The 21,579-nt window shown below is 52.3% G+C and overlaps 1 protein-coding gene across 1 annotated transcript in view; it reads left to right on the top strand.

Moving 5' to 3' along the window:
* The window catches only part of ARID1A (AT-rich interaction domain 1A), a 53,152-nt gene that overhangs the window by 28,368 nt on the left and 3,205 nt on the right, over positions 1 to 21,579 (top strand). The window contains exons 5-19 of the mRNA XM_083879586.1: positions 7,501 to 7,741; positions 8,029 to 8,118; positions 8,735 to 8,902; positions 9,614 to 9,929; positions 11,810 to 11,955; positions 12,041 to 12,150; positions 13,059 to 13,268; positions 13,746 to 13,953; positions 17,425 to 17,557; positions 17,862 to 18,034; positions 18,154 to 18,304; positions 18,404 to 18,535; positions 18,615 to 18,711; positions 20,102 to 20,966; positions 21,272 to 21,402. Coding sequence (XP_083735712.1) covers positions 7,501 to 7,741; positions 8,029 to 8,118; positions 8,735 to 8,902; positions 9,614 to 9,929; positions 11,810 to 11,955; positions 12,041 to 12,150; positions 13,059 to 13,268; positions 13,746 to 13,953; positions 17,425 to 17,557; positions 17,862 to 18,034; positions 18,154 to 18,304; positions 18,404 to 18,535; positions 18,615 to 18,711; positions 20,102 to 20,966; positions 21,272 to 21,402 — 3,171 coding nt within the window. The remainder of the gene's footprint in view (positions 1 to 7,500; positions 7,742 to 8,028; positions 8,119 to 8,734; positions 8,903 to 9,613; positions 9,930 to 11,809; positions 11,956 to 12,040; positions 12,151 to 13,058; positions 13,269 to 13,745; positions 13,954 to 17,424; positions 17,558 to 17,861; positions 18,035 to 18,153; positions 18,305 to 18,403; positions 18,536 to 18,614; positions 18,712 to 20,101; positions 20,967 to 21,271; positions 21,403 to 21,579) is intronic.

Here is a 21,579-nt window from a genome sequence, read left to right as displayed (position 1 = left end):
GTGCTGCTCTGGGATCCCAGGCAGAGCTCCCTGCTCTCCCACACGTGTCCCTGTGGGATGTGGAGCCTCTCTCTCACGAGCAGCTCGTGCTGCAGGCCAGGGAAATGAGGCTTTCACTTCCTTCTTGCTGCTGACTTGGCGTCACTGGAGACCCTTTAAAGGGTGAGGAAGCCTCTTGTGTGTCTGACGTTGGACTTTGATCCTCATCCTCTTCCCTTCCCATCCAAACTGAGCTCCACACTTGCAAATGCCTGACACCTTAGAAATCTTGTTCTGTCCTAAAATCTTCCTCCTACTTTTTTGGAAATCGATCCTGTCACTGTTAATTGTTTCAGAGCCTGATGAGAATACTAAAAGCTGATTTACCTTAAAATCCAAAATATTGCCTGAACAGGGGCCTTTTAAATTTTGTGATAATTTCAGCCTCTTGCCTTTGCTGCTTCCCTTTGCCCACCCTGGCTGGGGTGCTTGGCACGGTGGCACAGTCACATGCTGGGATGACTAAATGCTTTGGAGTCTCAGTGTGTGGAACATGAGCCTGGAAAGCGCCTTCCAGAGAAGCTGGGGAATGGGAATATCCTCATGTCTGGCACTGGAAGGGGAACTTCCTGCCTCCTCCATGATTCTGTGTTCTGTGTGAGCTGGGGTTTGTCTTCAGACTTGGATGAGGAGACATGAAAACCCGTGGAAGGAAAACAAAAGCTCTTGGAATAAAGAGGTCTGTCAGTGAAGGCCTGCACTCATTTCCCTCTTCTACCTGCCTTTCCTTTCCAAGACCAACCTTTCCCACTGATGACTTGGAAATCTCTGCATCCCCACAGCTTCCAGAAATCCAGTGAGAGCATCCTCTGGTGCTGCTGCCATGTTGCTTCTTTCTCTGCCCAGGATCCTCCTGCAGCTTGTTTTGGGGTCAGTGTTGCTGTAGGAGCTGGAGGTGTCACCCTTTTGTGCTGGCTGGATGGGACAGCTTCTGGGACAACTGAAGTGACACTGCCCTGTCCGGAAAAAATAGGAATTTTCATGCTGCCCTGGGTGTTTGATGTTGCACCAGCGTTTGTTTAAACCTGGGAGTACTTTTTACCAGCTGAGCAGCCTCCAAGGGGTTAAATGGGAACTCTTGTGTGGGGTTTTGCTGTTGCATCTCCCAGGGTCCTGTGGAAGAGCCCAGCACATTCTGGGTGGGAATGCTGCCCTTCCACATGGCGGGTTCTCCCTCCAGCGACATCTTGTTCTGTGGATGAATCATGTTACTCCTTCTCTACTTTGTGCTGCAGCCACAGCTCTGAATCTCTGCTCTCCAAAGACGGAGAAGATGAGATTTGTTCGTCTGCTCCATGCTTGGAGGGGGAGAAAAGCCCCCTTGCCCTCCCCTCCCCCCCTTTTTTTTTAATATATTTTATTTTATTTGGAGGGGGAAGAGAAGGAGGGGTGGCACAGGGTAGGAGCAGGAGATGTGATTAAAGCTCCTGCCGAGGAGATCTGTGGGAGTGGAGTATCGACCTCTGAAAAATCAATGGCTGCTGCGGCTGTTCCGCAAGGCTCCGGCACAGGAATGTGGCACAGCCAGCAGCACTTCCCTCTGTCCTCCTCCCCGCTCCATCCTGTGCCTGCTCTCTGCCACAGCTCACCTAGATTCACTGAGCTGGATTAGAACAGCAGCTTATTTTTGCAATCAGAGTAAAATTTTCTCGTGTGGCACTGAGCCCCTCCTCCTGCCAGCCTCCTCTCCGAAGGCTCCCTTCCTTCCCTGCAGTGCAGCTCGAGCCAGCAGCTTCTCCCAGTTTGTCTGAAGCCAGCCTGGAAGAATGAGCTTTTCAGCTTCTTTTTTCAGCAAGGAAACTGCACAAATCTCTCTGGCATGTTCCAGTCCCCATCTTAGGTTTGTAATTGTCAGCGCTGCTGCCTGAGAGGAGCTGAAGCTCCGTGGAAGGGAAGGGAATATGGACTCTGTGGCAGAGGCTGAAGCCCTGCTGGTGTTACCTCACTGGTGTTGGTTTTAGTGGGCAGGTGTTTTCCCCTTGAAGCAGTGAACTCTAGCACTTCCTTCCTCTCCACAAGGACTGCAGGGATGAGTGGCACGTGAGGACTCCCAGGTCCTTGTGGCACACTCAGTTTGGTACCAGGATCTTGATGTTTTTTTCTCTTGCTGAGCTCAGTTCTAGTTGCTCTCATGTCATCCCTGCTCAGATCAGAGGTTGGGCTTCCAGGGACATCTCCAAGGGGCCAATCCCAGTGATTTCATTGCAAATAAATCCCTTTGTTCCTTCTGCCTGCTGGTCTTGTCCCATTTTGAAGGAGAATGTCCCCTTTGTGTCTTGTCCAGTCCATACCCACACCTGGAGGTGCTTTTGGTGCTGGGAAAATGGGCTCATGTTCCTCTCCACCATAAGTGGTGGTAGAAGAGCAGAGTAAGGGCAATGATGGTCATCCCTGGCACAAGTTGTATGTTATTGGGATAGGACAGGACTTGGAAAATCTTTGTTCTGACTCTTGATTTGTCAGCTTTGGAGACACTGGATGATAAATCTCTCTGAATGAAAAGTCTCAGCTGGGTTTCCACTGGAGCTGAACTTGTTCCCAAGCCCCAGCTTTGGTTTCTGCTGGGGGACCCACCTGGAAGAGGCAGAGCAGGGAAGGCACTGGGGCTAAAGGGCCTCTCCAGACCTTTCTGTCACATCTGTGAAAACCTCAGGTTCCTTTGTGGGTGTGCTGTGAGTGGAGCATGGGGAAGTCTCCAGGAGAGAGTGTTCTGTGGAGCATGAGAGGCAGGATTTGTCTGTGCTGCCAAAGGAGGAACGAGTCTATCCATGTCCCCAAAATAGCAGGGAGATCCTGCCAGTCAGCTGTGTGATTGTTGTGATAGAGAGGATTGAGGTATTTTGGGTGTGGAAATAAAGGGGAAGGAAAGGACAAGCTTGTGATTTTTAAATGTTGGTAGTTCTTGAGTAAGTGGAAAAGCCAACTGCACAGAAAAAAGAGCTTGTAATAGAAAGTGAGTGTTTCAATTAGAAGGAAGGAAGAGGCTTTTTCCCTTTCAGAAAGAAGTGAGGAATAAATTTAGCCATTGTTCTCTGGTCTTGCATGTGAACATCTTATGGAAACAACTGGCCTTACAGAATTTATAAGCTCCACCATATGCTCGTCTCAGACCATAATTTCCTTGAGTGCTTGTTGGGTGATCTGACCGTGCTGAGATCATTCCCTGTTCCCCCACACTTCCCACGTGGAAGGGCCGAGGCTGGGGCTGGGCAGGGGAGGCTGCAGTCCCCGCTCAGGAATTCCATTTGCTTTCTGGTCAGTCTTCCTGTTCCTCCAGATCATGGGATGGGCCTGAGCAGAGCCTTGAGTCTCTCTGCTCCTCTGAGATTTCGTTACCTTGATCTTAAGTATTTCTGGTTGTTTCATCTCTGTTTGTTTAACAAATGAGCCGTATCAGATAGAGGGGTGGCGGTTCCTGCTGCCAGATAAAAGAATCCCGGCTGTTTCCAGCACAAACCACCCGGCTCCTTGCGCTGGTCATGCCAGGACTTGCAACCCTTTCCCTGCAAGGGCCGAACCCCCCTGCCCCTCCCGCGGGGAGCAGATTGTGTGATGGCAAGGCAGGGTTTTGTTGTGGTGTGAGGAGGAGGCTGTTTGTCAGCAGCCCCGAGAGCCCCGCGCTGGCACCGGCCCGGCTCGGGCATCCTCTCGCAGCTGGAACCGCTCCGCTCCAGGGTCCCCGTGGGCTTCCGCTATCAGGTCACATCCCAAAATAACACTGGGCACTATTTCAAGTGAAGAAACTCAGGCTTTGGGGCTGCAGCCAGCCTGGAGTGTGAGATTCTGTGTGAAATAGTTGGAATCCCTCCAGCGTTTTTGATCTGCATGGCAGATGAGCAATAAAATGCATAAAAAACACATTGGAAACACGTGAGGAAATTCTCCAGACCCTGACGTTTCCTTGAGTTGGCAGAGCTGCTGCTGCCGAGCCTCACCTCCTGTCTGGGCTCCCTGGCTGTGCTGGCGGGAGAGGGAAGGGGAGAGCCCTCCTCCTGCTGCTGCCCTGCCTTTCCAGGTCTCTCCTGGTGCTCCGTGGGAGGCAAATAAAACCTCCCAGGCCCTCTGCTCTTGGGCTTGGTCCAGAACCCCCCTGACAGCAGCAGGTCTCCATTATTTCCATCAGGTTTTATTGTTTTTAAAGGCTTCTCTGCTACGGCTGCCCTGAAAACAAGCTGTGGGGAGATGCAGGGATTTCCTTTTCCCCTGGTTTGGGGGTAATCAGAGCTGGAGGTGTCATTCAGGTTTAATTAACCCGTGGTGCCCTGGTGCTTGACACCCTGGGAGAGAATTTGATGGGAGGGAACCAGCTCCCCAGTGATGAGCTACTGGGGCTCAGACATTCCAGTCCATGTTTTCTCCTTCCCCTTGCAGGAGTTTCCCTTCTGAGCAGCTCAGTCCTGCTGAATAACACACTCAGAAAATGCTGCTGTGCTGGCAGAACCCTTCTTTGCTGGGAAATGACTTTATTGTTGGAATTCATAAAACTTACATATCTTTGGAGGTGAAAGTCGCTTCAAGAGTTACTTGATTTTCACAGTCCTGTTTAAACCCATGTCCCAACAGCCAGGAAAGGGGGACGTGTAATGCACTTTAAACTCATTTAAACTGATAATGTGGGAGCCTGATGCACAGCTAAAGCTCTGCTGTCCCTCTGAGGTCCCTCGTGGTGTGCCAGCAATGCAGAGGGGCCCTGCTCACAGGGGAACAGCCACCCAGGATCCACCTGCTTCACTAAAATGGGATGGTTTTAGATGACTTGAGTACTAAAGCAGTGATACACAGGCAAGGTCAAAGACACGAGCTCTGGAGATTGTTACCTGCTTCTTAGGAGTTAATTTTCAAACTGCTTTTAATGTTCCTTCATTTTATGTCTGGCAGATATTTTTGTGTCTGGCATTGCCAGGCCTTGCCCTGCCAGGCTGCCCAGGCCATGGAGCAGTGACCTCCACACATCCCAAGGTCCCTCCACCTAAAACCTTCTCTCTTGCCTCTTGGAGAAGCACTTATCCCCAGATAAAGGAAGGAAACTCACATTTCACCTTGCATGCTTGCTCTGTACCTGTTCTTTCATGCCACTATTTATCTCAGGTGCACATTTTTAATGTGGGTTTTTTTTTTTTTTTTTCCTTGAGCCCAAAAGCCCTCATCTCTGCAGCCCAGGCACTGCCCCTCTGCTCTCTGGGCTTAACTGCTCTAAAATCCCCACCACCAGGAGCTTATGAGGTGCAGAATTTCAGAGCTGGAAATGGGTTTGTCCTCCAGCTTCATTTCAGCAGTGAGGGAAAGTGTTTGGATGCACTTGGTGATTCCAACTAAAACCACCCTCATGTATTGAAGGGACATGCCAGTGTTCCCATCCAGTTGTTGGCTGGACTGAACTGATTTCTGGACATTGTGATCCCTTCAGGGGCTCTGGGGGGAATCTCTTTGTGCATCTTCTATCAGTGGCTGCAGTTGGGTGCAGTAAATCTCAGTGAGAGGAGTGTTTTGCTCTTGATTGTTTGTGTTGGTTGATGCTTTTTAATGCAAAATGTTGGAAATAATGTCTCTTTACTCCCACTTCAGATGGTTTGTGCAGTAGGAATGTGGGATTTGTCAAAGTTGTCCAGGGAAAAACACCCAAATAGCTGCATAAAGGAGCAATGCTTTTGATGTTACAATAGGAAAGTAGTGAAAATTGAAAGAGATCTCAGACACTATTTTTAGGCTTTTTCTGCAGTTTTTTAGCTTTCATTGAAATAAAACAAAGCTTTTTTTTTCCCCCTCAGGAAGATAATACTTGAGCAGTAAGCAAATATACCTCAGAGACTGTGGTGCAGGAAATGAGCTCTCCAACAGGAGCAGTAATGGAAGGGGAGGGAGGACACGCTCTGCACTAAATCATCCCACCAAGTGTCTGGGCTCTGCAGCTCCAATGTAACACTTGCCAGCATTTGTTAGAAGCATTTTGTTCAAATTCCATTAAAACAGAGGAAATTGCTGTGCTGTAGCAGCTGAAGGTGGTGCTGAGGTCCAGCTCTGCCTCTGTCCCTCTGAATGTCCCTGTCCCATGGGGGCGATGAGGTGCTTGGGTGTCACCCGTGTTGGGTTTTATTCCTCCAGAAATCCACTTCTCCACGTCCTGGATGTGCTGTCAGAGCCTTTCACATCCCCTGGCAGGCAGGTGTTGGGTGTGAGGGCTCCTGCTCCCCAAGGCTGATGAGTTGCAGTGTCTGGTGTTCCAGGTCCATCTGCACTGCCAGAGCTGGGAAAACATTCCCTGAACTGCTGCTGAACCAGGAATTGTGTCGTCAGTGTAAATGAAACCAGGGTGTCCAGGTGATTTATCAGCTGGCTTGGCCTTTCTCTGTAGGGTTTAAATGAGGTTGGCTCTGCTTGTGCTGTTCAGCTGAATTCTGTGCAGGGAAAATGACCTGGGATTCCCTCAGGGCTCACCCAGAACCCTTCTGATCCGGAGCTGATTGCTCTGGAAGACTTAGGAAGGGTAAGTGAAGTCCTGGTAGGCTTTGGCCTCCACTTCTTCACCTGCCGTGATCCTTTGAACCTCTGGCAGAGATTTTATCTAATCCCTGGAATAGTTACAACTTCCCAGCTTTCTGTTCAAATACGCTGCCACTTCCTCTGGCTGCGCCTGACTCATTCAGTGCAGGCCAAGCCTGAACAGCTGATGCACCTTGTTATCAAGCAGCCAGCACAATTGGGCATGTTGGATCTGCACATCAACTCCTTGGAATTATCCCCATTTGTTCACACTTGCCAGCTGGTTTTTGATGCTGTCGCTTTGCTGCTGTGGCAATTGGAGGTTTCAGCTCTCTTAGGCTGTTTGTGCTTTTCTTCTCCAAGGTGAATACATGCAGGAGGAAGGGTGTTTTCTAGCCTTGCCTTCGAGAAAAGCTAAACTTTACAGGTTGATGCAGTAACTGCTAATTTTTGCTGTCTTTGAAGAATGGGAAGTGGGAACCCTGAAGAGTATTTTATGGTTTTCTTTTAAATCTCTGTTTAGTTTGTTTTTATCCATCTCAAGTGAGTAGTTTCCCGGCTCATAGGAGGTTTATGAATTAATTATGGTGAGGCAGGAGTTTTCTGTCTTTCAGAGGCTGAGCCACGTTTCCTTCCAAGCCATGATCACATGGACTGTCTCCTGTGTTTGCAGTTTGATGTGTGCTGTTGATGCATTCTTTAACTTCCCACCTCTAAACTGAATTAAAAGGAGCAAATAGGAGAATTAGCCAGTTGTTTGGGCCAGCAGCAAACCAGCTCAAGAGCTGCTCGGTTCAGACTGGCAGCAGGATAAGACACGTCTGGCAGCTGCCTCAGTCTGCAGCAGCCTTTGGTACCAACAGTAAACAGAGTTCCCTGACTCCTGTGTGCAGCATGCCCAGGGACAGATGCTCCTCCTGAGTGGTGTATGAGAGCAGCCTCGTGGCTCTGTGGTTTCTGATGTGTTTCTGTGCCCTGCAGGACCTTTCTGGTTCCATAGATGACCTGCCCATGGGGACCGAAGGAGCCCTGAGCCCTGGAGTAAGCACATCAGGGATTTCCAGCAGCCAAGGAGAGCAGAGTAACCCAGCTCAGTCTCCTTTCTCGCCACATACCTCTCCTCACCTGCCAGGCATCAGAGGACCCTCCCCCTCCCCAGTTGGATCTCCAGCCAGCGTTGCTCAGTCCCGCTCCGGTCCCCTCTCCCCTGCTGCAGTCCCAGGTAACCTCTCACCTCTGGGCTCTGGTGGGGCTGAGCTGTGGTGCTCAGTGGGGAGGAACTGCCCAGTGTCAATACTGTGTGGTCACTAAGGTCCCCTGAGGTTTTGGTTTATGTGACAGGGATGGGTGGGGTGCTGCTGAGCCAGCAGTGCCACGGCACCGGCCTGAGGTGGCCACTTGCTGTTCTTCCTGGCCGTGTCCTGGGCTTGTTTGGGATTGTGGGATGTGCCTCTGCTGGGTGTGTGGAGAGCAGCTGCTGATGATGTCTGTTCTTTCTGCCTTTTCCAGGCAATCAGATGCCTCCCCGCCCGCCCAGCGGCCAGTCGGACACGATCCTGCACCCCTCCATGAACCAGTCGAGCATCGCGCAGGATCGAGGTGGGTCACGCCTGCTGCACGGGGCTCTTCAAACCACCTGGACATGGCTGCTGTGGGACAGAGCACTGAAAAGCTGCCCCAGGATTACAGGCTGAAGTGTTGAGGCACCTTGCAGTAAATTCAGCTGCCGGTAGCTGTTTGGCCTCTAAATGTTCCATCCAAACTCTGGTGCTTTGGCTTTTGAGGTGTTTTCACTGGCTTCTTAACTTGCTTTATTTAGGCTTCAAAACAAGGGGTGCTCACAACAATACTGTGTGCCTTTCCCCTTTGAGAGAGTAAGATTTTGGGGGGAAGAATGCATGGCTGAAGGTATAGAGTTGTCGCCCTGAGAAAACAAACAAGTGAACAAAAACCAAGATCAAGAAGCCCCAAGGATTTGCAGAGCTGTACTGGCTTCTGCTGTGATACTAAAGAGGTGTTTTTTTTTCTGGCTAAAACAGGAAATTGGATCTGTTATCTGCTCAGATAACACTGGCTCCTTAATGCAACCACTAAAATGCGTGGAGGCTGTTGCTGGAAGGATTTTGTCAGTGCTGGGGCTGTTGCCTGGCACACGTGTGTGCAGTGGCAGCTCTGGATGCTTTGCACTAACGATTTTCTCCCTCCTGGTGTGCAGGGTACATGCAGAGGAACCCTCAGATGCCCCAGTACAGCTCCCCCCAGCCTGGCTCAGCCTTATCCCCCCGGCAGTCCTCGGGAGCACAGATGCACGCCGGCATGGGGCCCTACCAGCAGAACTCCATGGGGAGCTACGGACCCCAGGGTGGGCAGTACGGACCTCAAGGTGGGAACTGAGCCTGCAGAGGCCTCTCTCTGTCCTCATGGCTTCTTGGGGCACCAGGTTGCCCAGAGAAGCTGTGGCTGCCCCATCCCTGGAAGTGTTCAAGGCCAGGTTGGAGCAAGCTGGGATAGTGGAAGGTGTCCCTGCCCTTGGGATGGTCTTCAAAGTTCCTTCCAAGCCAGTCCATGATTCTATGATAAATGTTTTGATTTTTCCCCTCTTATTCTGTGGGTGATACCAACCAGAGCTTTACTCCTGTTGAGATTGAGGGAATATGTTGTTTTCAGGGATAGCTGTACTAGTAAAAGTAGAATTCTTGCTCCTTATTTAGGAATAAGCAGTTTGTGCATCCCATGTAATTGTAACAAAGGGGTGGCTCTCTTTGGAGAGAAGATGATGAAATGGTGCCTGTTTTGGGAAGGGTTAATGTGGGATTTTCCATCCTGCCCTGGACCATTTAGCTCTCTTGTGCTGGGTTGAGGTTTGGGAGAGTTTCAGGCAGCTTCTGAATCGATGTTGTTACTTGGCTGTGTCAAAACACATTTTACGTGGCTTATATCCAAGTACTTTGACTTTGTGTTGAGGTGTGAACACTCCCCCTCATCTCTGTTAGCGATCTTTAAATATTTTGCCGATAGAAGATTTTTTGTGGTGATTCATAAACCGAACCGGTTGACTGATGGTGTTGCTCCCCTCTTGTGTGTCTCTCCCCAGGAGGTTACCCCAGGCAGCCAAACTACAACGCCATGTCCAACGCCAACTACCCCAGCCCGGGCATGGGGGGCAGCATGACCCCCATGGGGGCGGGCAGCCAGATGCACGGGCAGAGCGGGGTGCCCCCGTACAGCGGGCTGCCCCCGGGCAGGATGGGCCACGCTGCCATGGGCAGCCGGCCCTACGGCCCCAACATGGCCAACATGCCCCCCCAGGTGGGCAGTGGGATGTGCCCCCCGCCCGCCGGCATGAACCGCAAGGCGCAGGAGGCCGCGGCTGCCGCCATGCACGCGGCTGCCAACTCCATCCAGAACAGGTACGGGGACACGGCTCGCGGGGAGCTCAGTGCCACACAGCTCAGTGCCACACAGCTCAGTGCCACACTGCCACACAGCTCGACGTCACACTGCTCGCAGGGAGATCAATGCCCACAGCCCAGTGCCACACTGCTACACAGCTCAGCGTCACACTGCTCACAGGGGGATCACTGCCCACAGCTCAGTGTCACACTGCCCAGTGTCACTGGGCTCACTGCCACACAGCCCAGTGCCACACAGCTCACAGGGAGCCCACTGCCACACAGCTCAGTGCCACACTGCCCAGTGTCACACGGCTCACAGGGAGATCACTGCCCAGTGTCACACGGCTCACAGGGAGATCACTGCCACACAGCTCAGTGTCACACTGCCACACAGTTCAGTGTCACACTGCCCCAGAGCCCGGTGCCACACGGCTCGTGGGGAGATCACTGCCACATAGCTCAGTGCCACACTGGCACACAGCTCACGGGGAGATCACTGCCCACAGCTCAGTGTCACGCTGCCACGTGGCTCAGTGCCACAGAGCCCAGTGCCACACTGCCCAGTGTCACACAGCTCACAGGGAGCCCAGTGCCACACAGCTCACTACCACACGGCTCTGGAGTCACACACACTGGGGGGAACGCTCAGAGGGGCTTCAGAGGGGAGGTTTGGTCCTTCGTGGAGTTTTGTCCTAGGTTAGGGTCTCAACTGAAGTGTTAAAAAGGAGGAGAGTAAAGCCTGCAGGAGCTGTGTGTTGGAATGCCCAGAGAACTGTGGCTGCCCCATCCCTGACAGTGCCCAAGGCCACGTTGGAAGGGCTTGGAGCAGCCTGGGATAGTGGAAGGTTCTACCCCATGGCAGGGGTAGAACAGGGAATGATCTTTAGGGTCTGTCCAGCCCAAATCATTCCAGCACTTTATACATAATTTATGGCATACTCAGGGAATTTTTAATGTTCATAGGTGCAATTATTTAACTCTGAGATCCTTCAGTTATTTTTGAATTTTGCTTTCTGGTCTTCTCTGTCCCCTGGGTGACTTGGAGATGCTGCCCCTAAACCCAGCAGCCACCCAGCTGTGTGTGTGATCCAAGGCATTGCTTGTCCAGTGTGAGGAACTTCTTCCTTTTAGGGCCTTTGAGCAGCTGTGGGAAAGGAGCTGGAATTCAGCTCTGATCTTTGCACTGTTTTTGTGGTTGTTTTTTCCTTTATTGCCCATTTCAGAGTAGGTGTGTGTGGCCTACCAGAATGCCATGGGAGCCATGAACATGCTGTTAAATTGGGTTCCCCCAGAGCTGGTGGATATATTTGTTATCTGACTGGGCACTGCTCTTTATCCTCACCCAAGGGTTGCTCCTGCAACCTCCTGCTTTTACCTGTGGCTGCCAGGGGTCAAGTTCTCAAACCCCAATAAAGGCATCCAAGCCCATCCCTTTGAGGAAGAAGTTTGAGCCACAGTTGTGTGGGAGGTTTGTAGTAAATGGAAAACAACCCTCCCAACACAGGACATTCCATGATTATAAATCCTGTATTCTCACTTCACTGCCCAGGGCTGCAGAGTCTGCATGTTAAAGGCAATTTAACAGCTGGAATGAGGCTCAGTTTGTGGATTAGGAGAACAAGATGAAGGGTGAAAATGTTCAGAGCTCAAGTCCCACTTTCCAAAGGGTTTCCATCCCCTTTTCTCTTGAGAATGTGACTTGGGCTCTGGGTACTGAGCTTTACAAGAGCACCTGATCTTTGTTCTTCTCTTGGAAAAAATGGTTTGTGGCAAGTCACTTCTCCTTGTCCTTTTTAGGTTTCTTTTAGCAAAGCTGCTTCCTCAGAAGGCAATATCTTAGTGCTTAATAATGTATGTTGTAGAGTAAGTGTCTGTTTCTTCCTTGCCTCCTCTAGGCCTCCCGGTTATCCCAACATGAACCAGGGGGGAATGATGGGCACTGGACCTCCGTATGGGCAGGGAATTAACAGCATGGCTGGCATGATAAACCCCCAGGGCCCACCCTACCCCATGGGGGGAAACATGGCCAACAACTCAGCAGGTAGGCCAGAGCTTTAGGATTTCACTGCACTGATTTCATTGCACTGGAAGGAAAATCAGTCTTAAAGATTCCTTTAACTTCCCAGGGATGGCAGCAAGCCCTGAAATGATGGGACTCGGGGATGTCAAATTAACACCTGCAACTAAAATGAACAACAAGGCAGATGGGACACCCAAAGCCGAATCCAAGTCAAAGGTAAAATGTTCTGGGTTTTGTTTTTATTGACTCTCATCCTCTTCAGCATCCAGGGAAATAAAGCCATGTGTTGTATGTTCACTTGGAGTGAACAGTGTGAGAAATGGAGGGGAGCGTTCCCCAGTCCTATGGGAGTCATGGATTTCACCTGGAAAACAAATTCAGTATTAGGAATTATTACCTGCCACAGTGAAACTGCCAAAAGCAGCGTAAACAAACCTGAGTTTGTTGGTGGAGTGGGCCTGGAGCAAGGCAGCTCTCAGCTGGGACGTGGTAACTAAAGTGTTGCAGTTGTTTCACAAACAAACCTCTTACTAATCCTGTATTAAAGCCAGAAGAGGGAGGCAAACAAGTTCTTCAGGGACTGTTTTTCTTTGCATTGCTTCTACCAGTTTCAAAAGAACCACCAAAAAAGCAGTTTCTGAGCCCCTGGTCTCCTCCTTTGCTACCTGAAGGAAAACAAATGCTCAGCAGGTTTGATCCCTGTGCCAGCAGCAAGAAGATCCAGGAGATCTCTCACTTCTGCTCCTGTGTTCTGGCATCTGCCTCTCTTATTTATGACAAAAGAAGACTTTAATGCTCTTGGCCACAATTCAGGGCTGCTCTGTCTTGGTCTGTGCTGTGGAAGGATCATCTTATGTGCCATGAACACACGCAGTTTTGGGTCTAGGGTTCACCTGGAACATCATCAAGTGTGAGGAACACCTCTAGGTTGGGAGCTCATTTTAAAGTAAAGGTTTGGAATGCCAAAGCTATCTCTGCCTCTGCTCCAGGTGGTGAAACAGACAGGAGCATACTCACTCAGGGACAGCATCAGGAGATGGGGGGAGCAGGGCCAGGATCCTACCTGGGATGTGGAGGAGCTGCTGTTGTGCTGCTCAGTCCTGATCTCTCTCTCCTTCTCCTAGAAGTCCAGTTCCTCTACTACAACCAACGAGAAGATCACCAAGCTGTACGAGCTGGGCGGGGAGCCCGAGAGGAAGCTCTGGGTGGATCGTTACCTGGCCTTCACTGAGGAGAAGGCCATGGGCATGACCAACCTGCCTGCTGTGGGCAGGAAGCCCCTGGACCTGTACAGGCTCTACATCTCTGTCAAGGAGATCGGGGGATTGACTCAGGTCAGTGACCCCAGCCAGGGGACAGAGCTGCCCACAGCACAAAAAATCAGCTTTGTGGTCAGATGTGAGCCATGAATTTCCATTTAGCCACATTTTATCTCTGTTTCATTTCTGTAAATAAAGGCCAGCGCCCTTTAAGTGAGCCAGATGTCTGCTCTCCCTTTGTCTGGGTGAGAACAGTCTGTGGCCAGATCCAATTCAAGCCCTTTTTCCCTGCTTTGTCCAGTGCAAAGATTGGTGACACTGTCTTTGTCTTCACATCTGGCTGTCAGCTGACCTCGTGACTAATTTGATTTGCAATCTGTCCCTGTAAATCTGAAAAGTTTTCTGGGAGTGAAGAAGGGAGTTCAGTAGTTTTGGGGTTGCTCTGCTCAGCCCTCACTGCACCCTTTGCGTGAGCTGGGGAGGGTCGATTTCTCATTTTGGAGGAGGCACAGCTGGGATTTGGAGTTGAGAGCCTCCTGTTTGGTTGTGCAGGTCAACAAGAACAAGAAGTGGCGTGAGCTGGCCACCAACCTGAACGTGGGCACGTCGAGCAGCGCGGCCAGCTCGCTGAAGAAGCAGTACATCCAGTGTCTGTACGCCTTTGAGTGCAAGATTGAGAGGGGGGAGGACCCTCCTCCCGACATCTTTGCTGCTGCTGATTCAAAGAAGTCCCAGACCAAGATCCAACCTCCATCTCCAGGTGAGGCCAGAGCCTGGTTTGAGGTGTGCAGGGGATGTGTGAGCAGGAGGGTCTCTGGCACTGTGCTGTGGGTCCAAACTGCCACCTCTGTTCTCTGGTTGTGTGGAATAAAAATGCTTTGCTAATGTGGAAGTGGATGAGACTGGGAGGGAGTTGAGCCTCTTGGCATAGTTCAGTTTTGTGTGTCCAAGCTCTGGACTAAGCTTGAGAAAAAAGAAAACATAAAAATACACACACACATCTCTCTGCTTGCTGCTGCATCTCTGGTGCCTGGTCAGAATCTGGTGGAGAGAGAGCTCTGGAGTTTCCCTGCAAGGTGGCTCCAGCAGCAGCCCTTGTTACTGCTGGTGTTTGGGAACCCGCTGCAAAAGCTGTGCTGGTCTGGACTGTGCCAGTGATACCTGGTGGGAGGAAAGGCTGGATGTGGGTGTGCACTCACCTTCCTCCGGAGTTCCTGCTCTCAGACCTCAGCAGGAGCCAGGGAGGACTTTGTGAGGCTCTGTGCTCAGAGCAGGGGAGGCCTATGACTAAGATGTGCTTTAGGAATCAGGCCCTGTAAAATGAACCTTCACTGTTGTTTCAGATTTGATGGGGTGCTCCTGTTTTGGAATATTTAAGCATAATGCTCAATTCAGATTTGTTAAACAAAAAAAGAAAAGACATCCAGGCCAGCCATGCACGTTGTACTCTCTAGTCTTTGGAAAGTCTGATCCTTTCTGTCTCATTTGCATTGAGTTCATTGCTTGAATTGCTGCTGAATTTGCCAACTCTTCTTGAAGCTTGAGTTTTCCAGTTTGTCTTATAACTAAAAAACTTCAGATGCTTTTTCTGGTCAGGAGCCTGCTCATGTAGGTGAAATAAAAACTTGGTCTGCTTTGAAGTTCCTATAATGTTTGCAAAAAAATGCCTTTTTGGAAACCTGGCACCATCTTTGTCTGGCTCCTGAGGAGTGGAATAATGAACCTCTTTTAACTGCAGTGCAGTTGTGTCCCAGCCCTGCTGAACCCTTCAGTGACAGTGGCCTTGTCCCAGTGCTTTGTTGGGCACCACATTTCTCTTTCCTTTCAGCTGCAGGAGGGGGTTTTGTAAAGAGCTAAATCATGTCTTGTCACTGGTCAGGAAACCTGCCCCAGTGGAGCTTCAGCCTTGGTGTGTTCTGCAAGATAAAGTCACTTTTGTGCCATTAGACTAAACTTCTGTCCAAAGTGGTGTCTGAGATCTGCCCAAACTAGACCACAAATCCAGCCCCTCTTTCCAAAACCTCTTTCTTGCCCCGCTGAGGCAGTGCAGCAAAGATGTTGAGAGCATTTGGAGTTTATTTGGAGAGAGATGAGACTTTCAGGAAGCCACTTTAGACTTGTTGTAGCTCTAGGTGAATGTCAGAGTGGATTAGGTGCTGCATCAGTTTTTGTTTTGTTTTAGCTCACATGGTGCTTGTGCAGGGCCTGGCTCTGCCTTCTGGGCTGAGCTCCTGCTTCAGCACACTAGCAGAAGGAATTTGCAGGGCTCTTACCCCAAACTCTGCAGGTTTGGGTCCTGCTATGAGAGGGCTCTGCTGAATTTCCAATTCAAACCCTTCTCTCAACTCGCCTTGCTCCAGACTCCCACAGCTGGGAATGTGCAGAGGCAGCACTGAAGCCTGGCTGGTGGCTCTGATCCTTTATGCTGAATCACTCAGCGTGTCCCTGCTCCTCTTTCACTTTCCTTTTCTTCCTCTCAGGCCCTGGGGGTGTAGGGGCAGGACAGAAGTTGCTCTGTCAGCCCAGCTCCAGGCTGAAGAGCCCCAGGGGAATGTGAAGTCCTGTGGATGCTGCTCTCCAGGCCTGTGTCCTGCAGGCCACCAGGGAATCACCTGGACCAGAATAAATTCCCTGTTTGGAAACCTGTGAACAGCAGGAGGACATTTTGAAGCCATTTCATCATTTGGCTGAAGGGCTCTGCTGTCCCACAGGTGTGGTTTGCTCTCCTTGCAGACCTCACAAACTTGTTGGCATTGGCTTGTTCTTCATTTCAGCCCGTTGTGCCAAATTAACTCCTGCAGAACGTTGGGAATGGTGAGGATTGCACTGTGCCATTCTCCATTAACCACTTCCTGAGGCTGCAGGGGTGGAACTGCTGGTGCCAGAGCTCTCCCGTGCAGTGTCCATCACACCCCTCAACACCCAGAAGTGTTCCCAGAGATCCTGGCTGGAGGGAACTGGGAATTCCCTCATGGGCACTGGGAGTTTCCTGAAAGCCCTGAAGGTTCCCTCTGGCAGAGTCCCCGGGGAGGAACCTTGGGTTTGAATTCCCAGAGCGTGGAGCTGGCCCTGCTCCAGCTCCTGTGAATTTGTGAGTGGGAGGGACGGCGGGAGGTGGGGACAAACAGCAAATGGCAGCAGCACAGGGAATGTCTCTGGGAATGTCTCAGGGCCTCTTCCTGCCCTGCCAGCAGCACCAGAGTGAATTCCTGGGGGAAGCAGCAGGGCTTGGCTGCCAGGGAGGGGCTGTGAATGAAACTCCCCAGGAGCTGCTGCCCTTCCTCCTCCCGGAGCTCCCGGCCGGGAGGGAGTCGCAGAGCAGAGGACAGGGTGCCAGGAAGGTGGGGTGTAAACAAACATGCCCTGGACGTGACCTCGGAGGATTTTAATGAATAGCTGAAATGACTCATCAACCAGCAGGGCTGAAGCTGAGGGATATCGGGTGCTGGGGACGGGAACTAATGGAAACATTAATTAAGAGTTCAGCTCTTGCCAGCTGCGAGGAGCGGCTGAACCTGAGCTGATGCTGTCACAGCAATCCCGGGCCAGGGGAGAGCTGCTGGAGCTCCAGCACAGCTGGATTACACACGGGGCTTTGGTCAAAGCTCACTGGAGCAGAAAGGAGGCTGGGACTTGCAGGGAACCTGCTGGACGAGTTTTGTCCTGCAGTGAAAGATCCGGCATCTCCGGCATTCCCTGTTCCAGGAATCCTTGGGAGTGGTGCTTCACTGGTGAATTCACTGCTCTGGAAGGGCAGAGCAGACAGAGGAGCCTCCTTCAGAGTTACTTGGTGGCTTCAGCTGAAGTTTCCATCACTGGGGAGATCTGAGACTCCCAGGACAGGGTTCAAACCCCACCCTCCTGGCTGGGGGGATGTGAAGGTGACAGGCACATCAGTGGTTGTCACTTGGCAGGGAGCCCCATGTTCCTGCCACGTGGTGCCCTCCACATCAGCCTCTGATAGGATAACTTTCCACACCACACAGGGCCATGGTGTGGAAAAGGGAGCAGGGTTAGGATGAGCAGAGACACAACTTCTCAGCTTTAGGTTCTTCTGGGGAGCCTGACCCAGCCTGTCCTTGAACTGCTGAGCTCCTCGTGCTTTTTTGGCCATATTTCATCTGTCTCTTCCTCAAAGAACTCTCTCTCTTCTTGAGGCTGATCTTCTGGGAGGTTCAGGGTTGCATCCATAGGGTGCAAAGCTGCTCACCCCACGTTCCTGCTCTTGCAGCGGGTTCAGGCTCCATGCAGGGCCCCCAGACACCTCAGTCCACCAGCAGCTCCATGGCAGAAGGAGGAGACTTGAAGCCACCAACTCCAGCGTCGACGCCACACAGTCAGATGCCCCCTTTGCCAGGCATCAGGTATGGAACCACTGCTGGGGGTGGGGTCCCCTCTGGGTCATTGCTGCAGATGTTGGGGCCTGTTTTGGTGGGACTCCATCACTTTGCTCCTTCCTTCATGGCTGACAGCAACATTGTGTGTGAATATTCTTTAATTTTGGGGTTGGGTCTGAGGGGCAGCATTGTGGAAGGGCAGTTTCTCTCGGTTCTGTGGCCCTTGGAGGGGATGGCAACACCTGAGAGGGAGCATGTGAGGATGAGTATCCTGAGGACCATTGTGGACCTCTGTGACATGGTCTTTTGTGGGGTTTTTTTTTTGGAACAGGAGTAACTCCGTGGGCCTTCAGGATGCCTTTGCAGATGGCAGCGATCCTGCATTCCCGAAGCGGAACTCCATGACTCCAAATCCAGGGTACCAGCCCAGCATGAATACCTCTGACATGATGGGTCGCATGTCTTACGAGCCAAATAAAGATCCTTACAGCAGTATGAGGAAAGGTGAGGGATCCTCTCCTCCTGGAGTCCTCAACTCCCTGCTCGCCCTTCCTCCCCAGAACCTCAGATGTGTTTTCCTGAGGCAGAGGTGGGTGTGTTGAGTGGTTCTCTCTCTGTTGCAGCTCCAGGAAGCGATCCCTTCATGTCCTCAGGGCAGGGCCCCAACAGTGGCATGGGTGACCCTTACAACCGCGCCGCCGGCCCCGGCATGGGCAGCATGGCCATGGGGCAGCGGCAGCACTACTCCTACGGAGCGCCCTACGACAGAGTCAGGTGGGGACACGGGGCACCCCTCTCCCTGTGCTGAGCACTCAGCCCTGCCCACAGAGGGATGCTGAGTGCCCGTGGGGTTTTTTCTCTGTTTCCCCACAGGACGGAGCCCGGGCTGGGCCCCGAGGGCGGCCTGGGGAGCGGCACCCCCCAGCCCAGCATCCTGCCCTCCACGCCCGAGGCGGGCATGTACTCGCCCAGCCGCTACCCCCAGCAGCAGCAGCAGCAGCAAAGGTCTGTGCCAGGGGCTCCCAGCCCCACACAGGGCTCCCAGCCTGTCACGGTGACACTGACACGTCTCTTTCTTCTCCAGACATGATTCCTATGGCAATCAATTCTCCACTCAAGGCACATCCTCGGGCAGCCCCTTCCCCAGCCAGCAAACCACCATGTATCAGCAGCAGCAGCAGGTGGGTGAGCCCAGAGATCCTGACTGGCCCAGCTGAGAGTTTTACCTGTGCTGTTTGTGAAAAGGGGAAGATGAAAATCCTCTCTGGGCTGTGCATTTGCTTTATGAATGTGAAGATTTAGGTACCTCACCAAAGAATTACACAATGGCTTGGGTGAAAGAACCTTAAAGCCCACCCAGTGGCACCCCCTGCCATGGGCAAGGACACCTTTCCAGGGTGCTCCAAGCCCTGTCCAACCCATCAGGTTTGTTTCAGGACAGTTTGAATGAATGTGTATCCCTTTCCATAATCCTGACATACGACTTGGTCTTTGTATCCATGCCAGGACCCATAATGTTTTCCTGATAATTTTAAGTCCTATGGTTTAGGAGAGTATAGAGAGGGCACTCACTGAGCTGTGCTAAGAATAATTCCAACTGCTCTGCAGTTTGGCTCTGCAACCAGAGCCACGGGGCTTGGAGCCAAGAGTTCGAGTTACTCTGGAACTTGTCATCTTTGAAGCCCTAGAGCTCCATCTGAAGCCAGTTGTGACCGTGGAGTGTCTGAATAGTCTCCACAGCAGCTACAGCTCAGGCCTTGGAGGCAAGAGAGATCCTGGATTTTAATTTGGTCTCAGCAATTGGCTGTTTTCTCCCTTTGCGCTTAAAAGAATTAGGGGTGAGAAGCCTTCTTGCTCCTTTCAGCAGCATGTTTTGAAATCCACAGGAAAGGAAGAGGCAGGAAGTACAACAGTTTTTAATGCATTTTGTCTGATACTACAGCAGAAAGCTGGGAAGTGTGAGAGAAATAGGGTCTGATAAAATTCCTGGGTGTGGAAGGAAGCAAGTACCAGTGTCTGGTCTGGTTTGTGGTGAATGCAGAGTAGAGCTGAGCCTTTTCTGCAGGAAAGTCCTTTCTGTGGGCAGACTCCTGCCCCCGAGGCATCCTTGTGGAATCCACAGGGAAGCTCCCCAGGCAGCCACAAGGAATTGGCCTTGGCTTGTAAAATGGAACAACTGGTCCAACTTTCACATCAGATACAGCCAGCAAAGAGAGAGAGCCTCTCCCAGGCCTTGCCATGGGGGCAGATCCTCTGGCTCTGGGGACTGTGCCCGGAGCTTTGGCTTGTTTGTTTCGTGGAGTCACTGAGGTTGGAAAAGACCTCTGGGATCAATGAGTCCCACATGTGATGGGTCACCACTTCATCACCCAGGGCAAAGCAGCGAGCTCAGGCATTCCTTGGAGAACTCAAGGGGTGGCGATCCCACTGCACACAGGGGGTGCTGATCCCACTGCACACAGGGGCTGGTGATTCCCTGTGCAGCCCCTTCCAATGCTTAAAACCCTTCCAGGTAAAACAACCCCGAATTCCCTCTCCCCTGACCTCGCCCATGCCTTTCTCTCCCCGCAGAACTACAAGCGGCCGATGGACGGCAGCTACGGCCTCCCCGCCAAGCGGCACGAGGGCGAGCTCTACAACGTTCCCTACAGCTCGGGGCAGGGGCAGGGGCAGCAGCAGCTGCCCCCGGCGCAGCCGCAGCAGCCCAGCCAGCAGCCGCCGGCGCAGCCCTCGCCGCAGCAGGACCTGTACAACCAGTACGGCAGCACCTACCCCGCCGAGCGCCGTGCCGGCCAGAGCCAGTTCCCCTTCCAGTTCGGCAGGGACAGGGTCTCGGCCGCCCCCGGCTCCGGCGCCCAGCAGAACATCCCCCCGCAGATGATGGGGGGCCCCATCCAGCCGGCCCCCGAGGGGCCCCAGCAAGGGGCCTTGTGGCAGGGCAGGAATGAGCTGGGCTACGGCAGTTACCCCAACCGGCAGAGCTCGGGCGCGGCGCCCCAGGGCCCCGCCTACCACGGGGTCACTCGAACAGATGAAATCCTGCATTCAGACCAGAGGGTCAACCACGAGGGACCATGGCCTTCCCACGGGAACCGGCAACCTCCCTACGGCCCCTCCGCCCCCGTGCCCCCCATGACCAGGCCCCCCCAGTCCAACTACCAGACCCCCCCCAGCATGCAGAATCACATTCCTCAGGTATCCAGCCCAGCACCTCTGCCCAGACCTCTGGAGAACCGCACTTCTCCCAGTAAATCCCCGTTCCTGCACTCGGGGATGAAGATGCAGAAGGCGGGGCCGCCCGTGCCTGCCTCGCACATCACACCAGCAGCCGTGCAGCCCCCCATGATCCGGAGGGACATCACCTTCCCGCCGGGCTCCGTGGAAGCCACGCAACCTGTGCTGAAACAGAGGAGGCGGCTGACGGCGAAAGATATCGGTAAGGGGAAACTCCTGCCTTCCTCATGGAGCCTTCCCAGGGATTGCTGCTGCCTTGGCCCTTTGGTACAGCCCTGCCAAGCACAGGGGCTGTGCTGGCTTTGAAAAAAAAAAAAGCATTTTTGCAGGTTAATTGTGTTCTGAGCTCTTAGTCTGGCATTGCCTGTGGGCAGGTTGGTGGTAGACGCAGCCTGTACATCATCTTAACCAGGCTCTGCTCTTCACAGGTCCAAAAAAGCAGTATCAAGTGTTTCCTTTTTGTTTTGAAACTCCAGGAGCTGGAAGTATCATGTGTTTATGTTACAGGAACTCCTGAAGCCTGGAGAGTGATGATGTCTCTGAAGTCGGGGCTGCTGGCTGAAAGTACGTGGGCCTTAGATACCATAAACATCCTGCTCTATGATGACAACAGCATAATGACCTTCAACCTCAGCCAGGTGGGTGCAGATGCTCTCTGGGCCAGGTCTTTGAAGTGCTGATGCTGCAGGGGTTTCTGTCAGCGAGGTGGCAATGAGCAGCTCCTGCAGCCTCTGTACCTGGAGCGTGGGGTGAGGGCAGCTGTGAGTGGTCACTCCCTGGCCTGAGTGATCTGTGTGTGTGCAAAGGCTCTCCCT

Source organism: Zosterops lateralis (assembly GCF_965231275.1).
Source record: "Zosterops lateralis genome assembly, chromosome: 28".
Classification (NCBI taxonomy): domain Eukaryota; kingdom Metazoa; phylum Chordata; class Aves; order Passeriformes; family Zosteropidae; genus Zosterops; species Zosterops lateralis.
The sequence above is the reverse complement of the archived record's forward strand: the minus strand, read 5'-3'. Positions and strand labels throughout refer to the sequence as shown.